At 42.4% G+C, this 27,946-nt stretch overlaps 3 protein-coding genes and 1 long non-coding RNA gene across 6 annotated transcripts in view; 3 read left to right on the plus strand and 1 right to left on the minus strand.

Annotated features, from left to right (window-relative positions):
- The first annotated feature begins 641 nt into the window (after positions 1–641).
- On the plus strand, positions 642–4,248 carry LOC135518005 (uncharacterized). Its single transcript, XR_010452100.1, has 4 exons — positions 642–785; positions 1,885–2,036; positions 3,163–3,252; positions 3,390–4,248. It is a non-coding gene; the product is annotated as an uncharacterized LOC135518005 (long non-coding RNA).
- LOC135518002 (delta-aminolevulinic acid dehydratase-like) lies at positions 4,042–27,106 on the minus strand. Of its 3 annotated transcripts, none has more exons than XM_064942810.1 (12): positions 27,013–27,106; positions 12,999–13,121; positions 12,391–12,441; positions 11,107–11,203; positions 7,005–7,140; positions 6,816–6,899; positions 6,591–6,679; positions 6,361–6,416; positions 6,174–6,261; positions 5,977–6,063; positions 4,537–4,666; positions 4,042–4,433 (listed from the first exon to the last, which is right to left on the minus strand). In XM_064942810.1, the coding sequence occupies exons 2-12, from the start codon at positions 13,112–13,114 to the stop codon at positions 4,375–4,377; spliced, it is 993 nt and encodes a 330-aa protein (XP_064798882.1). In that variant the 5' UTR covers positions 13,115–13,121; positions 27,013–27,106; the 3' UTR covers positions 4,042–4,374. The 3 variants fall into 3 exon arrangements, with proteins under 3 accessions (XP_064798882.1, XP_064798881.1, XP_064798880.1); XM_064942809.1 differs by lacking the exon at positions 27,013–27,106 and adding an exon at positions 13,972–14,060; XM_064942808.1 differs by lacking the exon at positions 27,013–27,106 and adding an exon at positions 13,823–13,945.
- LOC135518003 (transmembrane protein 203-like) lies at positions 14,048–16,927 on the plus strand. The gene is made up of 2 exons (XM_064942811.1): positions 14,048–14,130; positions 14,685–16,927. The coding sequence occupies exon 2, from the start codon at positions 14,986–14,988 to the stop codon at positions 15,400–15,402; it is 417 nt and encodes a 138-aa protein (XP_064798883.1). The 5' UTR covers positions 14,048–14,130; positions 14,685–14,985; the 3' UTR covers positions 15,403–16,927.
- tprn (taperin) overlaps positions 17,852–27,946 on the plus strand; it is a 30,718-nt gene continuing 20,623 nt past the window's right edge. Inside the window, exon 1 of the mRNA XM_064942807.1 lies at positions 17,852–20,154. Within this exon, the coding sequence (XP_064798879.1) occupies positions 17,977–20,154 (2,178 nt within the window). The 5' untranslated portion in view covers positions 17,852–17,976. The remainder of the gene's footprint in view (positions 20,155–27,946) is intronic.

Consider the following 27,946-nt stretch of genomic DNA (forward strand, 5'->3'; position numbering starts at 1 on the left):
CTGTAAGGTCTCCACCTGTTGTATTTGGCACATGTGACTAATACATTTTGTTTTTGATTTGAAGCCATACAGTAACACATGCATGACAGCAGCACCCAAAACATATAAGACCCTGCCCCAGAAAATAACCCTATTTCCTTCCAACTCGTTTTATAGTAAGCATGACAGCTAAGGTTTGCCCACTGAGGTCCAGCAACCAGTCATGAGTTGATAGAATGAAGTAGAATTAACCAGTCATGTGTATAATCATCAGTCTTGATCATATGTAATAATGGACACAACAAGGAATGGTGGCTATATCCATAAATTATACATATCCACATATAGCTACAACGTTTGCTAGCGAATCTTCTGAAGTTACTAGCTAACGTTAATCTTGCATTCGCAAACAAACAACCCCCTTTCTGTAAACATTAGATTGCTAGCTAAACCAAGGACTTGTTGTTTATAGGCGAATTGCTCTGGAAGCCAAAACAGCAAAATACGTCATCTAAACGTGAATCGATTCTCAATTGATTCTCAAACGTGAATCGGATTCTAATATCTCTACTTTCATATCACATCAAAATAATTGTACAAACGAAAAATTACACTTAATGTACACTGTTTTAATCGATTTTAACACAGTTGCAGCCGACAGTATTTTCCAACGACAACCAGTTTGTGGTATCCTTCTTCAGTTTACACACAGGTGTTGGGAGATGCATGTAACGTTAGTCCACTCGGTCTCCCGTAAACAAGCGCTGTAACATGGACATATGGCTGTGTGGGAACCATAAACCTATGTGTGTCAATTTAACCTATTGTTTATTGAAAATTATTTATCACTGATATTAAAGTTAAGGTCCTTATGCTTCAAAAACGGTACCGCATGTGATGTATGTTAATATCCGACCGAGCGTAGGGGCTCTTAAACTCCCCATTGAATACGCTTTCGCGTCGTCCAATGACTCTTATGTGTAACGTTAATATAAATTAGTATTGATCAAAGGCCTGCTAGTTACATTACCGGCATCAACAATTATCTATGTTCTACATACCTCAAACTAAAAAAATACCAGTCAAATTAAAACAGACACATTTAGGGAAGCAAAACCTTTCAGCTCGCTAACTAAAGTACCTAAGTTAACGTTACCTAGCTAAAGTTACGCGATAGCAAGATAAGCTGCAAGCGAACGTTAGCGGTCATACGTTCCTAAATGTCACTTTGCAAGTGTGTCCTTAAACATTAATGTAGCTATATCAATAACTACTTTTCCCCCCAACATAAATTCGTATAATATGAAACCGTGAACCACCTGCCCGTGGACAATCTTTATGGAGACTAATCAAATGGCTAACCAGAGGTAGCTACTGTAGCTAGCGAACCAGGAAAAATGACAATGTTCTGCACCTGTAAGACTCCATTGTAAAAAATAATAATAATCATGAAATCATAAATTCGGGTGGTTTGTGGTCACTAGAGACAAACGCGAGAAGTCTCCTGTCCCACATGTTATAGACCCGACAAGTGGATTTCAGAACACTCGCCATCTCATCAGAATGGTAAACCAGACATTAAAACCAGGGGTAAACCAATCAATTACATAGCAGCAATTGGTCGTTAGGGAATTATTGTGCACTATCAGAGAGGTTTATAAACACAAAACTAATAACAATAGTAAACAAATACACAATATATATTGTGTGTATAAAAGATGGGCCTACTCAATGTATTCTTGGGTAGAGGAAAATAGAATGAGCAAAATCATGTATTTGTTGAAAATATTTGACAAAGAAATTTGTTGACAGTTTAGCAGAGTGAGTTTCCTCTGCATTATTCATACATAATTGCTGATGCAGATCTGTGATGATGAATGTTCTCTCATTGGCTTGTCTGTGCAGTCGGCACACACCTCCAACAGCTAGAGCACTTGCATAGAACTGAGCACCTTTCTTCAGCTCCTGTGACTGTACAAGCTTCCTACCACAACCCATATAGTCTATGACCAAGATCATCTTCTGAAGCCAACCCATGATGTGACTCATCTTCAGCGGTAAGAAAATTACAACATTATATAGCAAATAATTACAAGTCTAATATACCATCATTTACTCAATATTTAACTAAAATCAAAATTGTACACATTATTCAATGAATGCAATAATTTACCATTTTCTAGAGTAATTCCTTTTCATGCTCATCAAAATAAGACACCTATAAGAGAATGGTTAGGATTTTCTCAATTGGCCAAGGAGTTACAACTTGAAACCTGACAGGGGTGGTATCATTTTACCAGCCTGTCGCATAGCTTTGCTGGTTGCCCTTGTAGGTAGACTAAAGTGCAGGATTGTATTGTGAATAATCTGAACTGTAATGTTCTACTAATCTAACAAATTCACAACTACCTTATACACACAAATGTAAGGGATGAATAAGAATATGTACAAATAAATATATGGATGAGCAATGGCAGTGCGGCATAGTCAAGATGCAGTAGATGGTATAGAAAAGTGTATACATATGAGATGAGTGATGTAGGATATGTAAACAATATTAAAGTGGCATTATTTAAGGTGACTAGTGATATCTTTATTAAGTCCATTCATTAAAGTGGCCAGAGACTTGAGTCTGTATGGTGACAGCAGCCTCTCTATGTTAGTGATGGCTGTTTAACAGTCTGATGGCCTTGAGATAGAAGCTGTTTTTCAGTCTCTCGGTCCCAGCTTTGATGCACCTGTACTGACCTCGCCTTCTGGATGATAGCGGGGTGAACAGGCAGTGGCTCAGGTCATTGTTGTCCTTGATGATTCTTTTGGCCTTCCTGTGACATCGGGTGCTGCAGGTGTCACAGAGGGCAGCTAGTTTGCCCCCTGTGATGCGTTGTACAGACCGCACTACCCTCTGGAGAGCCTTGCAGTTGAGGGCGGTGCAGTTGCCGTACATGGTGGTGGTGACAGGATGCTCCCGATTGTGCATCATTTACAGATGACAAAAGATTGGCAGACAAAATACAAAGCTTTGAAATTCACTGGAGTTAAAAAATATCTGTTCTCCTAACGAAGAGCCCTAGTATAAAAGTAATAACAATGTAATGAACATAGGATGAGGAAAATACATGAAAGCACTGAAACAGACACATACTGTAATATTGCACATTAAGAAATTGTGTCCCTTCTCAGCGCTGTCCTATGTGGCTGACAGCATAGTTTCCTGCTGCTGCCCCTCAGGAAAGATCAAATCAGCTACACGTTGACAATACCAGCTCAGGGGTAAGTGTTTTGACCTGCCAAAATGTGTATGTCTAGTTTACATCCAGTTTCATGTGTCCTGTCAAATCTATGGGTGTGTGTAGGTATAGTAGCTGAGTAAAGCATGTTAAACTGCTACCTGTTTTTCTATTTTGCAGGGGAGGATGTGTGGACAGTCTTCACAGGGGCACCATCCAGTGAAAACCCTCCAGCCAATAAGATTCTCTCTTAGATGGCTATTTTAGAGAGGGACTAGGGGTAGGGTTTTTGTACTTTGAAAATGCATCCTTCCTTCAAGATTTCACTGATTAGTACAGAATTAGATAGTTCTGCATATGTCTAGCCGGTACTTTTCCTCTGTGCTTGTGATAATGACGACTTGTCTGTAAACTCCTTGTTTGGGAGGTGGATATATCTGACAACACCCAAGTACAGAAGGTAACCAGCAGAGTCAAGTGTATCTGAACTGCAACCTATTTTGCTTTCATTATATTTAGTAAAATCTATGACAAACGTATTGAACAAAGTTATATGTAATCAAGAAAATGTTACTTGATGGAGCACATTGCAGACTTGATTGTAGCTTTATTGCTGTTATCTAACAAATCTCTATTTTCTGGGACAGGACCATTTACCCTGGTAAAAAATATCTTTACAGGTTTCTTGACCCAACCTTACAACGACTGCTAAATGTCAGCGCTAAAGCCAGAACTATTACAGACGTCACAGAGCTATAAAAAGTCAAGGCCTATATTCGTCATACTCTATTTAGAAAACTATAGAATAGTAAATAATGCCCATAAAACAAAATCACAATCAACATATTTTATATTACCATTCTTTCATCTAACAGACAAACCCTTCAAAGCGAATTTGATACGCTTTACAAATGTGTCTACTAGCTCCATGACTCACAATTTTGCTGAGAATTAGTGGTTGCTGCACACAAAGAAAAAAACAAACATGACGTAACAATGTTATATAGAAAAATAAACTGTAAATTAATGTATGAAGATAGATTGCCTGTTCTCACATGTCAGTTTGGTTTGAATAGACACCATTTGTCAGTGTAGGTCAGCCTTGCACAGCTAGGTAAAAAGGAGTTTGTCACATGATCCATCTTTATGTCCATCCTTCTGTCTGTTACTCTTTCAGCCAGGTGAGCAGTTGAGGTGTGTAGTAGGTGATGATGATGTCAGCACCTAGAGCAGAGGAAGAATATACAACTAGAGCAGTAGAACTCACTCTCTCTATAGAGAATAGAGCACTGTTCCTTCAGACCCAAATTCTCCCATCCCCTCTCACCTGCCCTGCGGAAGGCAGTCATCGACTCCAGTACAGCGGTGCGCAGGTCAAAAGCTCCAGCCTGGGCCCCATGCCACAGCATGGCAAACTCCCCTGACACATTATACACTGCCAGTGGGTGAGTGGGATGCTGGAAGAGACCAGAGAAGGATGGTAAGAAAGGGATGGAGCAGATGAAACTATTGTGAAAGATAGTGAAAACATGTAAACTCAGCAAAAAAATAAACATCTTCTCACTGTCAACTGCGTTTATTTTCAGCAAACTTAACATGTGTACATATTTGTATGAACATAACAAGATTCAACAACTGAGACATAGGGGGGAGGGAGTCTTGGGGGAGGGTCATGTCAGGATGAGCCTGCAGGAAGGGTACCACATGAGGGAGGAGGAAGTCTTCTCTGTAACGCACAGCGTTGAGATTGCCTGCAATGACAACAAGCTCAGTCCAATGATGCTGTGACACACCGCCCCAGACCATGACGGACCCTCCACCTTCAAATTGATCCCGCTCCAAAGTACAGGCCTAAATGTAACACTCATTCCTTTGACGATAAATGCGAATCGGACCATCACCCCTGGTGAGCCAAAACCGCGACTCGTCAGTGAAGAGCATTTTTTGCCAGTCCTGGTCCAACGACAGTGGGTTTGTGCCCATTGGTGACGTTTTTGACAGTTACAACAGGCCTACAAACCCTCAGTCGAGCCTCTCTCAACCTATTGCGGACAGTCTGAGCACTGATGGAGAGATTGTGCGTTCCTGGTGTAACTCAGGCAGTTGTTGTTGCCATCCTGTACCTGTCCCGCAGGTGTGATGTTCGGATGTACAAATCATGTGCAGGTGTTGTGGTCTGCCACTGCGAGGACGATGTCCGTCCTGTCTCCCTGTAGCGCTGTCTTAGGCATCTCACAGTACAGACATCGCAATTTATTGCCCTGGCCACATCTGCAGTCCTCATATCTCCTTGCAGCATGCCTAAGGGAAGTTCACGCAGATGAGCAGGGACCCTGAGCATCTTTCTTTTGGTGTTTTTCCAGAGTCAGTAGAAAGGCCTCTTTAGTGCCTTCCATCTGTAAGCTGTTAGTGTCTTAACGACCGTTCCACAGGTGCATGTTCATTAATTATTTATGGTTCATTGAACAAGCATGGGAAACAGTGTTTAAACACTTTATAGTGGAGATCTGTGAAGTTACTTGGATTTTTACGAATTATCTTTGAAAGACAGGGTCCTGAAAAAGGGCTGTTTCTTTTTTTGCTGAGTTCATGTTGTCAGAAGAGAAGCTAAAGAGGCATGTTTTGTAGTCTTTATAGATAACTGATGAAAAGCTTGGAAGTGAATTTAGTGTGGTGTGGTTATTTAGCTCAAAATATCAACACCACTCCCAGAGCCTGAAACACTGTTACCAGACAGAAAGGGGTTAATGAGGGAGAACATACTGACCTTGTCTTTGACCTCCCTCACTATGTCCAGATAGGGCAGTCCTGGCTTCACCATCAGCATATCTGCTCCCTCCTTGACATCTCTGTCCTGAGATAAAACCATAAACAAAACCTCAACCAGCTGGGTAAACAGAAGATCTCTGACACAAACACGATCTCTCCCTAATACACATGGACGCACTTCAGACACTTTCTTACCACAGCTCGTAGTGCCAGGCCCCTTGCACCGGAGGGCAGCTGATAACAGCGCCTATCTCCAAATGCTGGCTTGGACTGTGCTGCATCTCTACACACACATAATAATAGATCTTAGAACATCTTGTCAAATGGTAACGAGTAAGTAATGCCTTTTCTGCCCATCTTAAGTTTTACAATCAATTGTTACCTGAAGGGACCATAATAACAGGAAGCAAACTTGGCACTGTAACTCAGCACTGACACCTGAGGAGGAGGAAATACATGTATTTTCTTGGACATTTTCATTCAGGAAATTCTGCCTTTTAGCAAATGGCTTCCTTACTGAGGATTTCCTTAAGGCACGTTTTCTTTTGCTTATTGAGTCCATATGAATATGCCTTCTATTTTTATGTACAAACTAGTGCTCCCATCTGTTACCTTGTTGCCCATGTCATTGGACATCAGTGAATGTTTGATAGCTCCCACTCGCCCATCCATCATATCAGAGGGTGCAATGATGTGACAGCCTGTACGAGACAAACAAGAGATCTTAAACTATTGACATGGGTATAAGGCCCCATAAACAATAACAACATTGGTATTGATAAACACTATTTTTAGAAGTGAGTAGAAAACAGAGGGGTGAGGAGTGAACAAACTCACCAGCGCGGGCATAGGCCAATGCCACTTCTGCCAAACGTTGGCAACTGGCACCATTGTCCAGAGTGCCATCCTCCCGCAAGATTCCTGAAGGAGAATCAGAGGGAAGTCTTATAACAATATACTGTCAATCAAAATAAATTAGATTTGCATTCGTTTTAGACAAATGGAATGTGATTGAGAGTGACTGACCACAGTGTCCATGTGAGGTGTAGGGACAGAGGCAGACGTCACAGGCCATCAGCAGGTCAGGGAAAAGAGACTTGATCTTCTTCACAGCCAACACAGCCGGAGTATTGTCTGTGTCTGCACCCGAACCTCTCTCATCCTGAGAGGATGACAAGGTGTGCAAGGAATCTGGCATCAGCCTTTTAAATACATACCAAGTGCATACAGATATAGGATCTTAAATTGAGACGGTTTGCTACAGCAGGGTAATAATCCTGCAGCAACAGGAAATGTGAATTATTCTGTGGATTATAATTAATTGACATTTATTGTAGGCGTTGATAAATTTTACATTAGGGCAAATCAAGTCTGAAATGTTAAAGTGGAAATTACTAACTTAAGAATAGTTTTAAAAATTCTCAACAAAAGTGATCAAATTAAGATCCTACATCTGTATCGGTCTTTCTATAAATAATTAGGGCCAATGTGTGATATTGGGATCAACACTACAAAATGTTTTCAAACAAACAAAAATGATTTTCATGCAGTACCACATGTGTACTTAGAGGAATAAAAATGAATGTATGCATATTGGCCCATAACTCCACCTATACAACAACAACATACAGTCGTGGCCAAATGTTTTGAGAATGACACAAATATTAATTTCCACAAAGTTTGCTGCTTCAGTGTCTTTAGATATTTTTTTCAGATGTTACTATGGAATACTGAAGTATAAATACAAGCATTTCATAAGTGTCAAAGGCTTTTATTGACAATTACATGAAGTTGACGCAAAGAGTCAATATTTGCGGTGTTGACCCTTCTTTTTCAAGACCTCTGCAATCCGCCCTGGCATGCTGTCAATTAACTTCTGGGCCACATCCTGACTGATGGCAGCCTATTCTTGCATAATCAATGCTTGGAGTTTGTCAGAATTTGTGGGTTGTTTGTTTGTCCACTCGCCTCTTGAGGATTGACCACAAGTTCTCAATGGGATTAAGGTCTGGGGAGTTTCCTGGCCATGGACCTAAAATATTGATGTTTTGTTCCCCGAGCCGCTTATCACTTTTGCCTTATCGCAAGGTGCTCCATCATGCTGGAAAAGGCCATTGTTCGTCACCAAACTGTTCCTGGATGGTTGGGAGAAGTTGCTATCGGAGGATGTGTTGGTGTCATTCTTTATTCATGGCTGTGTTCTTAGGGAAATTGTGAGTGAGCCCACTCCCTTGGCTGAGAAGCAACCCCTCACATGAATAGTTTCAGGATGCTTTACTGTTGGCATGACACAGGACTGATGGTAGCGCTCACCTTGTCTTCTCCGGACAAGCTTTTTTCCGGATTCCCCAAACAATCGGAAAGGGGATTCATCAGAGAAAATTACTTTACCCCAGTCCTCAGCAGTCCAATCCCTGTACCTTTTGCAGAATCTCAGTCTGTACCTGATGTTTTTTCTGGAGAGAAGTGGCTTCTTTGCTGCCCTTCTTGACACCAGGCCATCCTACAAAAGTCTTTGCCTCACTGTGCGTGCAGATGCACTCACACCTGCCTGCTGCCATTCCTGAGCAAGCTCTGTACTGGTGGTGCCCCGATTCTGCAGCTGAATCAACTTTAGGAGATGGTCCTGACGCTTGCTGGACTTTCTTGGGCGCCCTGAAGCATTCTTCACAACAATTGAATCGCTCTCCTTGAAGTTCTTGATGATCCGATAAATGGTTGATTTAGGTGCAATCTTACTGGCAGCAATATCCTTGCCTGTGAAGCCCTTTTTGTGCAAAGCAATGATGACGGCACATTTTCCCTTGCAGGTAACCATGGCTGACAGAGGAAGAACAATGATTCCAAGCACCACCCTCCTTTTGAAGCTTCCAGTCTGTTATTTGAACTCAATCAGCATGACAGAGTGATCTCCAGCCTTGTCCTCGTCAACACTCACACCTGTGTTAACGAGAGAATCACTGACATGTTGTCAGCTGGTCCTTTTGTGGCAGGACTGAAATGCAGTGGAAATGTTTTGGGGGGATTCAGTTCATTTGCATGGCAAAGAGGGACTTTGCAATTAATTGCAATTAATCTGATCACACTTCATAACATTCTGGGGTATATGCAAATTGCCATCCTACAAACTGAGGCAGCAGACTTTGTGAAAATGTATATTTGTGTCATTCTCAAAACTTTTGGCCACGACTGTAGGCCTAGGACTATACGTACTCTAAGCAGGGTTCATAAAGACATTGGCAAGCAAAATTCAAGGACTTTCAGGGACTTTTTCAAGCACTTCATTGTAATTTTTAAGGACCTCAGTGTTATACAATTGTATAATTTATATAAACAATTGTGCACAGTAAACTCTGTCCAATCTGTGGCACAAAAACATAGACCCATTATCTTAATGCCTTCTCTGTTAAATCTAACGAGACCCTGCTGTCAATCAAGCAGACAACAACAGATGATCAATATCAATATCAATTCAATATTAGATCCAATGTGGATCCAGGCACAACTGTCTTCACCAATGTAAGGAATGAGACACCAAAATATTCGGGACATTCCTTGTGTACACCTTTTTTCCAGCACTCGGGCTGTTGTTGCATCGCATGCACTATCACAACAGCTGTTCATCACTTGACTGTCATTCTGACAATTCCTTCCTGGATCAGATGACATGTGAGAATTACACTGGTGTAACATCAAATGGACACAAATGCGCATCCAACAAGTATTATGCATAATTATTGAAGAACTAATTTAATGGCAGTATTGACTTAGGTTTTAAGTATTAAGGTAAGGTGACCCTTTTGGTTAGAAGCATTCGATTTTGCAATCGCCTACATCATTTATTTGATTTTCACCCCGTAACATAAGGAGAAACTAAATGTTACGTAGTTACACTGCATTTCTGAGTTACAAAAAAACTGTCCAACAATTAGATCCAGGATTCTTAAAGGGTTCAAGTTCAATGTCTAATTTAACTGATTAATGCATAATATTATTTAACGACAATTTGCACTGCCATAAATGCAAGGAAAGAAAAGTTGTTTTATGTCACACTATTTTAGACAAATCGGTCAAAACACCAACCATGATAAAAGGTTAAGCATAGGTTTTACATCAACTTGTGAATCGTATTCAATATAGATAGCCACAATCCCCGCATATCTTAATGTAATGACATGGGGGGGGGGGGAAATGCTGATTATTATCAATGACTTATCAACAGCTGTAACAAGTTGTCCAGTGTAGGAAATCCTCACTGGTACCATAGTTTAGAAATACCTATATATACACACTAAACAAAAATATAAATTCAACATGCAATAATTTTACTGAGTTACAGTTCATATAAAGGAAATCAGTCAATTTAAATAAATTCATTAGGCCCTAATCTATGGATTTCACATGGCTGGGCAGGGGTGCAGCCATGAGTTGGCTTGGGAGGACATAGGCCCACCCACTTGGAAACCAGGCTCACCCAATGGGGAGCCAGACCCAGCCAATCAGAATGAGTTTTCCCCCACAAAATGGCTTTATTACAGACAAATACTCCTCAGTTTCATCAGCTGTCCGGGTTGCTGGTCTCAGACGATACCACAGGTGAAAAAGCCGGATGTGGAGGTCCTGGGCTGGTGTGGTTACACATAGTCTGCGGTTGTGAGGCTGGTTGGAAGTACTCCCAAATTCTCTCCAATGACGTTGGAGGCGGCTTATGGTAGAGACATTAATATTAAATTATCTGGTAACAGCTCTGGTGGACGTTCCTGCAGTCGGCATGACAATTGCATGCTTCCTCAAAACTTGAGACATATGTGTCATTGTGTTATGTGACAAAACTGCACATTTTAGAGTGGCCTTTTATTGTCCCCAGTACAAGGTGCACATATATAATGATCATGCTGTTTAAACAGCTTCTTGATATTACAGCACCTGTGAGGTGGATCGACTATCTCAGCAAAAGAGAAATGCTTACTAACAGGGATGTAAACAAATATGTGCACAAAATTGGAGAGAAATAAGTTTTTTGTCTGTATGGAAAATTTCAGGGATCTTTTATTTCAGCTCATGGAACATGGGACCAACACTTTACATGTTGTGTTTATATTTTTGATACAGTATAGTTTACTGGTACCTTAGCTATTTTTGCAGGCACTCCGAAAATCAGCACACACTTCAAGCCCTTTTCCACAAGGGGGCATAGCATGCCCTCCAGTTTATTCACTCCATATCTGAGAAGAGAAAAAAATTGATTGAGGGAGACACAGGGAATGGACAAACAACAAAGTGCTATTTCAATACAACTTTGAGGCAAGCAATTACATAATGGCACTTCATTAGCAATGCATTGTGATGTATTTGATCTCCATAGCCTAAAATCATGTTTGCCTTGGGCAACAAACCAAATCAGTCTTAGTAAGTTAGATAACTGCCGAAGTCAGATAACTACCGGAGTGCCAAGTCTATGACAAATAGGCTTCTCAACAGTTTTTACCCTCAAGCCATAAGACTCCTGAACAGGTAATCAAATGGCTACCCGGACTATTTGCATTGTGTGCCCCCCCCCAACCCCTCTTTTACGCTGCTGCTACTCTCTGTTTATCATATATGCATAGTCACTTTAACTATACATTCATGTACATACTACCTCAAATTGGGCCGACCAACCAGTGCTCCCGCACATTGGCTAACCGGGCTGTCTGCATTATATCCCATCTTCATATACGCATAGTCACTTTAACCATATCTCATGTACATACTACCTCAATCAGCCTGACTAACCCGTGTCTGTATGTAGCCTCGCTACTGTATAAAGTCTTGCTTCTGTTATTTTTCACTGTTTTTTTTCTTTACTTACCTATTGTTCACCTAATACCTTTTTTGGACTATTGGTTAGAGCCTGTAAGTAAGCATTTCACTGTAAGGTCTACTACACCTGTTGTATTCGGCGCACGTGACAAATAAACTTGGATTTGATTTGAACTATAGACACAGTATTTTCAACTCTGACACATAATAGTACCAAGGTTTAGGGCTCAGTATTGGTTTACAGCCTACTTTATTGTAACCAAATGGTGCATGATAAGAGAGGGTTGTGAGGGACAAAAAGCTAATGGATTCTCTTCTTATCTCGGCCCAGTTGTTGGCTCTGGATCCACCCTGCCTCACAGTATTTATCTGGAGGTCACAGCCTTGCTCTCAATGGTCCCATCCCCCGCTCATACTCACTCAATCAGATAGCCATGATAATTCTAATTGAAAGTATTTTTGTTTCAAAGTCATATGTTTTAAAATATGATTACAATACATGATACATTAATAGCACATTGGGGGTATTCAACTACTGTACCCAGCATAGATGAGCAATTATCATAGATGAGATTATAAACCAAATGAACAGGTAATCTGGAGTCATTACCTGGCCTGGCCAGGGAGACTAGCGATGGGCTCCACAGCATCAGGGCTGTCACTGTTGGAGAAAATAACCAGAAAGCTGCCATGTCACAAAAACACATAGCCACCCAAATATATACAGTACCAGTCAAAAGTTTAGACACACCTCATTCAAGGGTTTTTCTGTAATTACATTGTAGAATAATAGTGAAGACATCAAAATGATGAAATAACACATATGGAATCATATAGTAACCAAAAAAAAGAGTTAAACAAATCAAAATATATTTTATATTTGAGATTCTTCAAAGTAGCCATCCTTTGCCTTGATGACAGCTTTGCACACTTGGCATTCTCTCAACCAGCTTCAAGAGGAATGCTTTTCCAGCAGTCTTGAAGGAGTTCCCACATATGCTCAAATTTAAAAAACTTTTTCAAACATATGTGTTATTTCATAGTTTTATGTCTTCACTATTATTCTACAATGTGGAAAATTGTACAAATAAAGAAAACGCCTTGAATGAGTTGGTGTGTACAAACTTCTCACTGGTACTGTACAGTTTACCTTACTTTGACATTTGTATCACAACATCAAGACATCCTAGTGTCTATGTGGTAGAGGAGAGACATTACGTGATGAAGATGGGGTAGATGAGGTTCTCAGGTCTCAAGTCTGAGGCACAGGTCTGCCAGTATCTGAGTGTTGGGTGGAAATAGCCACTGTGGAGGAGAGACTCGACGGGTTGCATCTTTGCCCTGAGAGAGAGGAAGAGAGAGGTGTTTGACAATGGAACTTATATTCACGCCCATATTTCTGAGAGGCATTGGAATGAGAGAATGGTTTACACATTCACCCACATTAACTGACCAAGCATGCGTGAAACCCGACTTAAACGAAACAATTGGATGACCCTGAGTGACAGCAGTGATAATGCTGGTTTTCACACAACGTGAGCAAGAGTAATTGTTCACATTTATGAAAGCACATCTCAGATCCGTTTAATTATATAATTTAAAGATTTATTAACAGGAAAAGGTCTACATCTATATTAAAAAGGCTGATTTTTTTCAAATAACCAGGTAATTATATTCGAATCAAATGTGTGGAGAGAGTCCGTCCATAATTCCTATTTTCTTAGGAACTATCCATAAGCACGCGGACCAGAGAAGCAAAATGCATGCTTTGACACCTGACATCAAAAGTTCACAGCTGGAAACGAGTAACGTTAAAGCGATACCTGACACACAAAAAAGCGCGTTTGATAAAATAAAATACAACGATAGTTAAATGACTGATTTCGAAAGCAAGTTTACAATATTGTGCTTTATGACATACAACACCCACTATTAGTAATGATAAAGCTAAATATGTTATTAAACAATAGGTTTAAAACAATTAAATGTAATGACAGAAAGCTAACTTCAATTTATTCGATCAAGAATCATGTGCTCCATACATCATGTGCTCCAAACGGCTATAGCAAGCACACTTGCAACTCCTCCTGCTCATATTCTGCAGATGTATAACTTGTTCACCTTGCAACATCCAAAACGTAATTTATCAGCATAAACTAACATACAACAAGGTTAATGTTCATGTTCTTACCTTGTACAGTACGTCCTTGCTCATTGGCTTTCGCTTGCACTCATCTCACGCACTAACCGGCCACCGTAAATTCCGTGAACGTACAAATTCTCGCGATTGTACACTATCTCATTGAAGGAAGGAAAACATTACGAAAAAATCGGAACGCAATGAATTAAGGTAAAACCACCAACTGTTGTTAAAACCTTGTAATGTCATACAATAACCCCCATCAGTTCACACATGCAAAGAAGGAGAAATAGCTGTATGTGGTGATTGTAGCTAGCTAGTATGAGATGAAGAAGGGCTTCGCTACGAGATTCTGTAGAGAGCGAGCTAGCTCATTGTGCTAGCACTGTCTGACTAGCTCAGCTAACGTTAGTTAGCTAACTATCCGAATAATCTGACAATACAGCATTTGATCGGTTAACTACTAGACAGATATTACGTTATTCGTTTGCGATTTCAACTATCATCACTACCATCGAACCATTGTATTTCTGAACGACACATCAGTTTCGTCTAGACTAACCTTACAGATTGAGATTGTAACAATGTTTGCAACTTTTGATACGTTTGTTTCAATCGACTTCACGCTTGTTACAATGTAATTTGGTAAAAGGGAACTGAAGAAAAGTTATTGTCCCTGATGTTCAGTGTATGGCCATCTCAATAAATGGAAGTTACATTTTGTTGTCATGCTCTGAATAAAATATCTCTGTTTCTAAATAAAGGCAGAACACCTTGATTCTTTGAAGACATCCTCCACATGTGAAGCTCATCACTGGCTCACAGTATTCCGTCCTCTCTGCCCCCCACTGTCTTCAATGATGTAGATGAACTTTATCGTCTGTGCAGCAGTTCCTTTTCTATTGCCTTCTGTGGATTCCTGCCCAGATGTCCATGTCTCCTGTCCTTCACACTTTACCACCCTGAGTCTGGAACATCACCTCTCCTGAGTCAAACCAGTGACTATACCCCAGCTCATCCCTGGTTGAACAGTCCACCTGCGTCTACTTCCTCCACCTTAAGGCAATGCTGTTCTCTCTGCGGGAGCTGGTCCAATGGCTGGGCTTTGCCACTTTTGAGCTCTTCCTCCAACTGGGGGCTCTGCTGGTTTTCAGCGTGCTGGTGGCGCTACGGGCTGACTTCTTTGACCCTGGGATGAGCTGGTGGCTGGTCTTCATCCCTCTGTTTGCCGCTGATGGCCTCAGCACCTACTTCACAGCCATCGTGTCCATCCGGCTGTACCAGGAGAATGAGAAAAGGCTGGCAGTGCTGAGGCTGCTATGGGTGCTGACGGTGCTCAGCCTCAAGCTGGTGTGTGAGGTGCTGCTGTGCCAGAAGCTTGCAGAGCAGGAGCAGGCGCGCGATCTGTGGTTCGGTCTCATTGTCTCGCCGCTCTTCATCCTCCTGCAGCTGCTGATGATTCGTGCCTGCCGTGTCAACTGAGGCTAGGGGCGGTTTTGTTTAGCAACAAAATCGATGCGTGCGCAACTATGGGGGGGAAAAACCCAGACCGGGTTGGCTTAGATAAGGGTTGGGCAAATTTGGTTGTGTATAAGCAGTTTTTCTCGTGTTATGTCAGTCACTGACAGTCACTCAGTTATACCATGTAAGCTAACATTTTTTTAGATTGGTAAATTAGTCTTGCCAGCTATTTAAACTTCGTCTAATTACCAACCAGGGGGGCCACGTTGATTTTGTTACTCACTCAGATATCATATTAAAAACAGCAAACATTTCTCTCTCTAAGGTAGAATGTGTAGAATATCAGGAAATTAGCTGTAAAACTGCATATTATTCCTTCCGCTGTCACGTTTTGCTTGCAAGGTAGGGGGGCAAAAGGTAGGGTCTCCAAAAGGTTAGGGCTTAAGGCATGTTGGGGTGGCAGGGTAGGCTAGTGGTTGGGTAAGTAACCAGAAGGTTGCAAGATCAAATCCCTGAGCTGACAAGGTAAAAATATGTTGTACTGCCCCTGTTAACCCACTGTTCCTAGGCCGTCATTGAAAATAAGAATTTGTTATTAACTGACTTGCCTAGTTAAATAAAGGTAATAAATAAAATGTGTGTGTCTGGATGTAAGGGGGACTGTATGGATGTAGGTACACAGATCCAGGCCTCATGAGTTCAGAATTTTGTGACCCCCCAAAGTTCACCATCCCTGGCTTAGATTGTTGACAACATGTAAACTATATTTACTTTCAGTGTTTATTGAAAACACAAATACATTTGCACAATGAGTACTTGCTGTCTCTCAAATACATTGTTGGTTAGCTAGCTAGCGAAAACACCTCTAAACAAGATATGATATCAATAAGAAGATACAAGCTGCAACGACCCACCTACCATTCCCCTCATGGCAGGTTCTTGTCAATGGTCAAGTTAATTTTGCATGGCCCCGGGTAGACGGAGGTCTTAAGTGAATTATCCTACCCACCTTTGGCACCGGGCCATGCGAAACGAAATTCACTATTATTGCTAGCTATCATAACAACGCATGCATTCCGGGCCACATCGATGCGCTTGGATCACTTTCGTGAAGTTGTGAGCCAACCCGTCTATACAGGTGGGTTGTTTTAATTAACAGACTATTGTCAAATACTCGGTGGACTAATGGATGGAGATAAGGGTCATGGGTTTCCCCTCAGTTTCTGACCTCGTCTGAGGACAGTGTTACAGTGTTTCCATGCGCTTTGTCTGCATGGCTCTCCCATGAACATTGCTGCCTGTGGATAAAATGTATCGTATTTGATCTGTGTTATGGTCCTCTTGTTCAAGCATGGCCTAATTTTGTCCTTCAAAATGTAATTTAATTCCTAACGTGAAATGTGGTGCTGGGGAGGGATAATTGAAGAACTTTCTTGAATTTGGTTAGACTGTCGCCAGTTTTTTTTCTTCTCCTTTTCTTATCTGCTCGTTTTTGGTAACCTTGTTGTTTTGTATATATGTGTAAATAAACATTTAAGCTGGTAAAGTTATAATGTAATATTATTTAATATCATCAGAAATCTATGAAACATTAACCCTCTTTTGGACAATGCTGAACGGATTCCATGCCGTTATGTTCCATGTAGACATAGATTTTTGGTATGTCCACTGTTATGCCTTATGACGACAATGTGGGCACAAGGTGTCGCTATTTACATTGAAGATGGGCGTGTGACCCACTCAATTTCCTATGCCTAAACCAACATTGGCAAGGCCGTTCAAGTAATAAAAGGAACTCGCTCCTATATGAACTTTCATGTAAGAAAAAGTCATAATCGCAAATATCTTTGGAAAATAAAATACATGGTGAGCTGTTTGACCATTTTAGGCCTATCAAGCACCAATCTTGTTTTCCTATTATTACATGGATTAAGGTGAGAGAATCGAATATGATCCACTCACCAATAGTCCCACAGGATTTAATCTAAAGTTTTCCCTAAACAACTACTAGAATAGTAGTAGGCATAGCTTGACCAAATTAATTCTCTTATATCCAGTACCCTTTTATTTAGAGTGCTGGCAAGGCAACAGCAGGGACTTTAAATGTATTGGTCTTGGACACGGATGGTAGATAATTTGCTCTGTTCCACATACATTAAATACTTTAATCTATTAAAACCATTTAATGGTACCTTTCATGTTTAGGTCAGTAATTAAATTGAAATGAAATGCATTATTATTTTTTTAAAGAACAATTGAGGAGTCGATACGTGCTTTTATTATGATCAAATATTTCAATTTATTCACTGAAAGGGTTAAACCGTAAAAGTGGGGCTGAACTGAATTTCCTTGACTGACAGTTCCTCTTTACTTACTCAACAATAGAAAGAGGAGGGATTTCCTTTGATGGGTGGTACTCTGTGAAAATGGGGTGTATTCCAAATCGATATCACCAAATGAGGTTGCTTCTTGGGGCGCTGTTCTTAAGACTGAATAATGACGTAGATTTACAGGTGCGGAGGGCGGGGCAGGAGTCACAGACAGAGGAGGAAGAACGCAGAAAGACCGAAAGAGACCGTGGGGATGTAAGTGTGTATGCGATTTTCGGCGCTGCAGGTACAGCGACATACAGCTTTCTTTCCCAGTCGGGGAACACCATCTCCCGGATACATTACATTTCTCCCCACAATGTCTGGTGGAGGAGAAGTCCGTGTTCTCCGCCAGGAGGCTGGGCAGGAGAGGCCGACGATGCCGGACTGGAAACGAGAGATTCTGGAGCGGAGGAAAGCAAAGGGTGGCGGGTCTGGAGCAGGAGCGGCTGTGCCTTGCCCTAGCGCGAGCTCATCGCGGGTTAATGGCGAAGTAACGGGAAACAGCAGCGCCCCCAAAAAAGACAATGAAACCAACGCTGATTCAGTTCGGAACTACACCATCATTCCAGCGAGCCAGCACTTTGCAGGCAAGCGTGGCAGTTCCCCCACCTCCCCAGAGCTCTCGCCGGTGAAAACTAACAAAGACCTCTTGACTGCCACCGACCCGTATACCTCGGAGAAAACGGTAAACGATGGCGAGGGACAGGAAAGCCTGGTTCTGCAGGACAGTCTAGGCCCATTGCAGGAGAATCCCTTCATCAAACTGGAGAAGGAGCGAAAGAAACGGCAGGACAGGGAGTGTGCCATTCGTCCCGTCCAGCATATACTGGAATTGTATGGCAGTGTACCTGGAATTCGGACTATACGCGCTGAGAATATCATTATCATAGAATCCGATCCGGATTACTTTCCGGGGGCCAGTGGAATAAAAAGCGGGTCTTCTCTGCAGCAGAATGGGCTAAGCAGTTACAGCTCCCTCAATGACCTCTTGGACAGGAGAGCTGGTGGGGTGACCGAGATACGGGCAAAGGAGGTGGTTATTTATGACACCACACTAAGCAGGAGCGAGGAGAACTTGAGCACGCTAAATCATCCTTGTCACGAGGGCGCATTCGAGACAGGAGAGGGTCAGGGCATGGTGAGCCGCATGCTGCAGAAATTTGACAGCAACTACGGAAAACTGCAACCCAAGTCTCGCAGCACAGAGAACCTACTGGACTTTGAGACCAGTTCAAGCAGGCCAAGACAACGACCCAAGCCACAGCCAGATCTGGTGCCAAAATACAAATCACACACCCAGCCTAGCTCACCAGTCCGCACCCTAGGCAACACACAGTCATCTTCCTCAGTCTCCCCCAGCTCCCAGTCTTCCAAACCAAATCTACAGCCCCCTCTTTATGAGCCTGACCGCATCCTGCAGTCTGCTGGACCCCCTCAATCAGTGTCTTCCTACCGCCAGCATTTTGAGGTGAGTGGGGGACACAGTGTGGTGGTCAACCCCAGAGAGAAGGCAGATGGGCCCCAGGCCAAGCCTTTCCGAGAGAGCGTTTGGGAGAACACAGAGGTGCCCCCCAAATCCAAGGTGCCATGCTCTCCGGATACCTACTGTGCTTGTGCCGAGTCCCCTGCCAGCCCCACCACACCCCTGATGTCTCCCCCCTCTCCAGGGTTCATGATCTGCCCCTCGCCCCGCCCTGACCTCTCCCTGCTGCCTTCCGGGGACATCCAGGCTCGTGCCCTTGCCAACCTGCGCCTCCAGTCCCGCAACTCCTTCACCGTCTTCCCCAAACGCCACAGAGCAGCCTCTTCCCCGGGAAGCACAGCCCCCTCCAGCCCCATCATGTTTCCTCCCTCCCAGAGATTGGCAGAGATGCCCACTCCAGGAGTGCCAATTCCAATTACCCCTCCACCCACCCCAGCAGCCTCCAAGAGGAAAGAGGAGGTGAGGGCAGCCAGGCCAACCAAACCAGACCCACCTTTCCCTACTGCCACCCAGCCCCCCTCCTCTCCATCCCCAGCACCCTCCTCAGTTCCCTCTGTCCAGTCGCCACCTCCAGAGGATGCCCCAGCTGACCAGCTACCTGTCACCAACATAGATGACATAGATGTGGACCCTTCGAAGCCTGTCGCACCCAGTCCAACTCCAGTGGTGCATGGGCGGAAGGGGAATACCTTCACTGTGGTGCCTAAACGTAAGTCAGAGCCTCAGCCTGGCTCTCCAGAGCCCCAGGAGCCCTCCGGAGGGGCCCAGACCCCCCCCACGCCATCAAAGGCCCCCTACGCCCAGCTGGGTTCCCTGCTGAAGAAGCGCTACCCTGCTGTGGAGGAGATCGAGGTCATTGGTGGTTACCAGTCCCTGGGACGCTCCTGCCTCATCAAGACAGGCTCCACTGGCAAGAAGGTGAGAGACAATGCCCAACTTGTTGTACTTCACATGCTGTTTGAACACTAATCTAAAGAAGCCTTTTTTACAGTGATAATGCATCCCTCGTTTTCATTTTCCATTTGTGCTTTGTCATTTAGTATAATAAACAATGTTTTTATGCGATTATGCATATGAGTGGACCTAGCCCCCAGTGTCTGGTCTGGAGCGTGAAGTCATGAGCTCTGCTTGTCGGCTACTGCATAGCAACCTAGTGGTGCCAAAAGCCCTGGTCTGCCCTAGAAAGCCTATGTAAATTACGATTGGCAGAATAATCTTTTAGACTGCTGTTTTTCGCTCTAATTTTGTTTATTATAATCAAGTTTGATCCCCACGATTAATTATTTTAAAGTTCTCTACAAATTTAGATATTTAAATAGTGATCCATTCTGACTACTACATTTGTCTACACACAGGACCATGTGCTCATGCCCTTATGCTATTGACATTAATGTTAACTCTCAGGCAAGATGAAAACAACTACATAGACCATGATCCTTTGCTAGTTATGGCCACTTTCACCATGATCCTTCGTAGGGCTGTCCCCGACAAAATAGAATCTTGGTTGACCAAGAGACGTCTGTTCTTTCGACCAATCGATTGGTTGAAATTTTAAAACCTATTTTTCCATATATAGACACATCCTGTGTTTTAATCAAATCAACTATATGCACTGAGCTTGTCTGATGCTTTAAGCGAGCTGTTTGATTAAATAATTAAGACACAACTGACTAGATGGAGTCTGACCACAATTGATTTGATTGTGCCGCCTGGCTCAGACTTGTGGCGCTGTGTTAAAAAAAGACAGCGAGTGACTGTGTGACTAGCATCCATTGTCTCTCTCTCCTCCCTGCTTCAGCGACCACTACAGAACATCAGTATTTATCATGCTGTCCGTGTTGCTGAAGATGCAACATAATTTTACCCATTTCTGAATGAAAAGTTATGTTACTGAAATCAATAATCAATAAACATTCCCTCAACCTCTGGCTCTCTTTACATGACACATGTATGCCTCGCATGTACATGACCAATAGGGCTTGACCTATATCATAATCACATCAATAAATTGGTTATAACAAACTCTGAACACGTGACACCAAAATGGATGCAGAGGACGCGCACTTCAAATTCAAATACTTCCGCCTTCATGTGCCAATAGTGAGTTTTCCATAGAAATAAGTGGATGATGTTGAAGCTATCACTATCAGCTGGTTTTAATGTCTATGGAGTGGACTCGGCTAAGCTTCTAATTTAGGTCTGCTTTTCAGCCCTTCTCATTATACCACACCTCTGTAGATTTATATTGTTAGTGTGTTTGTGTGGCACTTTTATTTTGCAGTGTTTTTGACCACTGTCCTGCAAATGTATGTTATTTATTTCCTTGCCAGCGCTTTATTGGGTATGTCTTTGCTTGAAGCATACTGATCTGATCAACCTGTTACTTGATCCCCAGGATTTGGTTTGGAAAACCTGACTTGAGTTGGTTGGTACCAGACACCCACCTGTCTAAGTTATGGGACTCAAAGGGCTGTCTAGTAGTCAGGTTCACCCCAGGACCCTAGTCTAAGTAGGCCTGTTTTATCTGTCATTGTGTGGTGTCTAGGCCTTTTACCAACAGGTTCATGTAAGGCCTCATTCCAAACAACCCTGTCTGTCCCAAAGAAGAAAGGGGAAAAAAAACTATGTACAGCGCATTCGGAAAGTATTTAGACCCCTTGACTTTTTCCACATTTCGTTACTTTACAGCTTTATTCTAAAATTGTTTTGTTTTTTCCTTCATCAACCTACACACAATACCCCACAATGACAAAGCAAAAACAGTTTTTTAGAAATGTTTGCAAATGTATAATAAAAAAACACATTTACATAAGTATTCAGACCCTTTACTCAGTACTTTGAAGCACCTTTGGAAGTGATTACAGCCTCAAGTCTTCTTGGGTATGATGCTACAAGCTTGTCACACTTGTATTTGGGGAGTCTCTCCCATTCTTCTCTGCAGATCCTCTCAAGCTCTGTCAGGTTGGATGGTGAGCGTCGCTGCACTGCTTTTTTCATGTCTCTCCAGAGATGTCTGATTGGGTTCAAGTCGGACTCTGGCTGGGCCACTCAAGGACATTCAGAGACTTGTCCCCACCTGCATTGTCTTGGCTGTGTGCTTAGGGTCGTTTTCCTGTTTGAAGGTGAACAATCGCCCCAGTCTGAAGTCCTCAGCGCTCTGGGGCAGGTTTTCATCAAGGATCTCTCTGTACTTTGCTCCGTTCCTCTCTTCCAGTCCCTGCTGCTGAAAAACATCCCCACAGCATGATGCTGCCACCACCATGCTTCACCGTAGGATGGTGCCAGGTTTTCTCCAGACATGATGCTTGGCATTCAGGCTAAAGAGTTCAATCTTGGTTTTGGACTAGAGAATTTTGTTTTTCATGGTCTGAGAGTTGCCTCTAGGTGCCTTTTGGCAAACTCCAAGTGAGCTGTCATGTGCCTTTTTACTGAGGAGTGGCTTCCGTCTGGCCACTCTACCATAAAGGCATGATTGGTGGAGTGCTGCAGAGATGGTTGTCCTTCTGGAACGTTCTCCCATCTCCACAGAGGTACTCTGGAGCTCTGTCAGAGTGACCATCGGGTTCTTGGTCAGATCCCTGACCAAGGCCCTTTTCCCCCGATTGCTCAGTTTGGGCAGGCGGCCAGCTCTAGGAAGAGGTGGTTCTAAACTTCTTCCATTTAAGAATGATGGAGGCCACTGTGCTCTTGGGGACCTTCAATGCTGCCAACATTTTTTGGTAACCTTCCCCGGATATGTGCCTCGACACAATCCTGTCTCGGAACTCTTGGTTTTTGCTCTGACATGCACTGTCAACTGTGGGACCTTTATATAGACAGCTGTGTGCCTTTCCAAATAATTTACCACTGGTGGACTCCAAGTGGTAGAAACATCTCAAGCATGATCACTGGAAACAGGATGCACCGGAGCTCAATTTCAAGTCTCATAGCAAAAGGTCTGAATACTTATGTTAGTAAGGTATTTCTGTTTTTTATAAATTAGCAAACATTTCTAAAAACCTGTTTGTTTTGTCATTATGGAGTATTGTGTGTAGATTGATGGGGCTGTAAAGTAACAAAAAAAGGGAAGGGGTCTGAATACTTTCCGAATGCCCTGTATATTACTCAGGCCTCTGTTGCTAAATGTAGGATATTCAACATGAAGTTCTATTAACTCTACAGCAGGAATTGTCAACTGGTGGCCCGTGGGCCAAATTCAATTTGATTTGGCCCACAATTCTTTTTTGAAATTCACCTAAAAATGATTTGAATGTAGAAAATATATATCCTAAGTATTTCCACTCATAAATAGACATGTGATCGTGTATCAACGTAATCAAGGTTTCAAAATACAATATCTATTTGTCTTCTTGCGTCAATTTGCAGAGTACAAATGATTTATAATTATGTTCCGGCCCCCCGACCATCGGCACAAGAAAAAAAACGTCCCGTCGGCTTCATCTAGTTGATGACACCCGCTCTACAGGAAGTAATGCATATTTAGTAGTAATATTGAACAGGGAAGGCAGAAGCTGTTGATTTTTAGCACCAGCCATCAACATGGTTTGCAACATGGAGATGTTTTTGTGACCAGGGTTGGGATCAATTCCATTCGTTAATCAAGACACTCCTATACATTTCAATTTATGAATAGAATTGTAACTCTCCCCAAATGGATATCATTGTTTGTTTATTGGCTATTTTTCTGAGCTCTAGGCTACATACTTGACAGTGCAGCACTGTCTCTGTCATATCCTACTCCTTTCGTCTCTAGGTATTATCAGTCTCCTGTCTGTACCCCTTTCAACCACAGCTCCCGTCACACTTAACCTGCTTAAGTGTGTGTGTGTGTGTCTGTCCCTGGCCAGGAGACAGAACACAGGCAGTAATGAGGCCCCTCAGAAACAATCAGTGTTTTTGTACTCTGAACTCTATAGAATTCATTAGGCATGCTATGTTTGGGCTCACCAAATTCCCTCGCCTTTGTTGTATGTACATGCATACTTCTCCTCCCGGTCATCATTTTACCACGGCCAAAGTTCCTCTGGTATTAAAGCTAGAGCAGGGCAGCAATTACCAAAGCATCAAGGGTAGGCCTATGGAATTGTGTGGAATTACTTGGCTATGGTTCTGTGTGAGTTTCCTTTTCAGCATTTGGGATGAGTTTTTCGAATGTGCTTTTTCCTATTCAAATCCATTTCAAGAGGAACTGAGCTTGCTGGATGTAAAGTTTTTCAAACACATCAATAGAAGAGTGGATCTTGAAACCAGTGTATCGCCGCCTACTAGGTTCTTATGTTTCTGAAAAAATGTACTTCCACTCATTTATTGGCCACGGTTGCCTGTTCAGTTCTGAGTGTTGGGGGGGATTCTACAGCGTGTTGGAGTTAAGTCTCAGCATTGCTTTCAAATCATTATGACAGATTCAAGTAAGGCCCTTACATGTACATGCTTTACACCTAGCCCTACTGTAATTCTGTATTCATTATCTTGGATAATCACACTTGTCCTTTAAGCCTTTACTCTTTGCTTGTGATGTTATCTTTAAGGAGTGATAGTTGGTTTGCATAAGGCTTTAATAATTTGATTGGCCTAGATTCTCTCAATGGTAATAGATTTTACAGAATGTGTAATAACATACAGTGCTTTCAGTAAGTACTCAGACCCCTTGACTTTTTCCACGTTTTGTTATGTTACAGCCTTATTCTAAAATGTATGAAATAGTTTTTTCCCCACCTAATCAATCTACACACAATACCCTATAATGACAAAGCGAAAACATGGTGGTGGCAGCTTCATGTTGTGGGGATGTTATTCAGCGGCAGGGACTGGGAGACTTGTCAGATATGAGGGAAAGATGAACACAGCAAAGAGGATCTGCAGAGAAGAATGGGAAAAACTCCCCAAATACAGGTGTGCCAAGCTTGTAGCGTCATACCCAAGATGACTCGAGGCTGCAATCACCGTCGAAGGTGCTTCAACAATGTACTGAGTGAAAGGTCTGAATATTATGTAAATGTGATATTTTTTAAAAATTGCTAAATTTATTTAACTGTTTTTGCTTGAACATTATGGGGTATTGTGTGTAGATTGATTAGGTGGGTGGGGAAACTATTTCATACATTTTAGAATAAGGCTGTAATGTAACAATGTGGAAAAATTCAAGGGGTCTGAATACTTTCCGAATGCATTTAATACCTTTTGGAAATACTTTTGGTGTATTTCTTTGTTGTGGTCTATGGCAATTCTCTGTCATTGAATAGAAATGGAGTTGTCAGGAAGAGATGGGGGGGGGGAGTGGCTGGTTGTTTTTGAGGTTGGTGACCAGTTATTATAGGAAACAGGAGATGGCCCATGTGTTCGTGACAGAACGAGAAGAGACTATTCCTGCCATTTTGTATTCTTCCTGTGCTTCCATGTTGCCATTTCCATGTGTTTTCTCAGTGGAAGGCCTGGACCTACGCAGCTGAGTAATGTGTAATTGATAGAACTGATCTATTCATTCAAGCTGATTTTTAAAGGTTTGGTGACCGGGCTGTTCTCTTAAGTACTGTTGTTGTGTTGTAGTAATGCCAGTCATTCCAGACTACAAGTAGGCTACCATATTCAACTTATAAATAACCTTGATTCAAATGAAAAAGTGCTTGTGACAAGCTGATAATACCCTATGGAACCTAAATACCCATAGTAGTACAGCCAGGAGCATACCCCTAACGAGATGTTCTGGTCAGATTAATTCTTGAGGCTGGACTATTTTCAAATGTACTTCCTCCTCATGATATGGCCTGAATCTATTCCACAAACATATCACTGAAAACCTATAACCTTTTATTTAAAATGCTTTGGTCCTTGTCTTTTGTACAGATTTCCTTGTTTATCAAGCAGAAAACATAAAATAGCAGTCCCAATCACACCTCTATAGCACATTCATGGGTCTTTGTCGATTAATTGTCATGTTGGCTCTCAGCAGAAGGCCATGTCACATGTCATCATCAGGAAGTGAGTGGAGGGGCCTGTGACTGTCAGCTGTATTGGCTGTCTGATAGTACACTCAACTGCTGTTTGTCTTCCAGGCTGGTCAGGCGCAACTGTCTGTCAGCTATCAATTTAGTGCTCAGTGCTGCAGGAGTTTAGGGCCTGTTATCCAGATATGGGGCTCATGATGAGTATAGGCTACTGTAGTTTGGACCCATGATGTTACACTGTCACATAGGCCAGAATGAAGTAGGATGATATGATGAATCAGCAAGGTATCAGATTACAGCATTATACATCATGTATATGAATGTGTCGAAAGATATATCTACTGTAAATCACGTCCAGATATGCTACTTATTTTGCTTTTTCAAGATGCACATAAGCTCAACTTTACATTTAAACTATTCAATCAGTGTGAGTAGTGAAGTCTCTGATGGGCATTGACTAGAGCAGTGAAGTCCGGTATAGTTTCTGACGTCGCCATGCGCAAGATTTGTTGAGAAGTGAGTAAGTAAGAGTTTATTTGTGCCTTGACTTATAATTCATCCCCGTCTGTCTGTTTACATACATCACTGTCTGTTCACATACATGGGTTATCCCAAACAGTACATACATCTTCTAAGCATGACTCCTAATTCTTTAGAAGCTCGTCAGTGACATTGTTTTGAATATTTCTCCAATCACTGCATCAGACTGAAAGTCGATAAGCTCAAGTTGCAGGTTAGTGGGAGCGTTATCCACATTGAAGGTGAAAGGAGAGGAAACCAACAGCATGACATTTTCCAACACTTTTAAATCCTCAAAATGACGAGAACTCACCATTCAAAGCACACAGCAGCGATTCATACTTCTCCCGCTGGTCATCTGATAGGGAACCGACTAGTAGTGTCGGAAGGTGGGTGAGATTGTTGGCTTCTACTTGGCGGGTCAGGAGGAGTAATTTTCCCTTGAAGGCTTTGACAAGGCTGTATATCTGATGTGCAAAAAGGCCCTTCCCTTGTAGTCTGGAATTCAGTTCATTCATGAGGGCCATGATGTCCACGGTGAAGGCCAAATCAGCCAACCATTCTTTATCTCGCAGTTGAGGGAAATCCACATATGTTCCTTTCATTTGCAAAAACTCTGCAATCTCCGACTTCCGTTCCCACACCCTTCTAAGCATCTTCCCCAAACTCAGCCATTGCATGTTTGTGTGGTAGGGGAGATCTGCGTGACCGGACTCTCTTCCAACAGTGAGACAAACCGCTTGTGGTTTAAATATTTTTCTCTTATGAAGTTTACCCCTTTAATGACCTGTTTCTCCAACATGACTCATTTTCAACACATTTTCCATTTCATTTTCAACACATTTACAGTGCACCTGATGAATAATGCAACTCAGGGAAATAATTTTCTGATCTGGGTTCAGCTCAGCTACTTGATCTTGTATCCTTTTTTTTCTTGCCCAAGTTTGGGCACCCATCAGTGGTCACACTGGATAACTTTTCAAAACTCAGTCCCAGCGCCTCCAATAAATATTTTCCTGTGGTTGTGCTCTTCATTTACTGCACTGAAGAAATCACCTCCAATTTCAAAGTCTGGGGTTACGCCTCGTAAGAATATCAACAACTGCGCCGTGTCACGTGCATCACTGCTCGCATCCAGGGCCAAGGAGAAATGGGTGAAATCCTTTACCTTGTCTTTCATCTGTTCCATATTCTCTGTGACGTCCTCAACACGCGGTGTCACTTCTCGTCTTGACAGGGAAACCTTT

The sequence above is a fragment of the Oncorhynchus masou genome, chromosome 28 (assembly GCF_036934945.1).
Source record: "Oncorhynchus masou masou isolate Uvic2021 chromosome 28, UVic_Omas_1.1, whole genome shotgun sequence".
Lineage (NCBI taxonomy): Eukaryota > Metazoa > Chordata > Actinopteri > Salmoniformes > Salmonidae > Oncorhynchus > Oncorhynchus masou.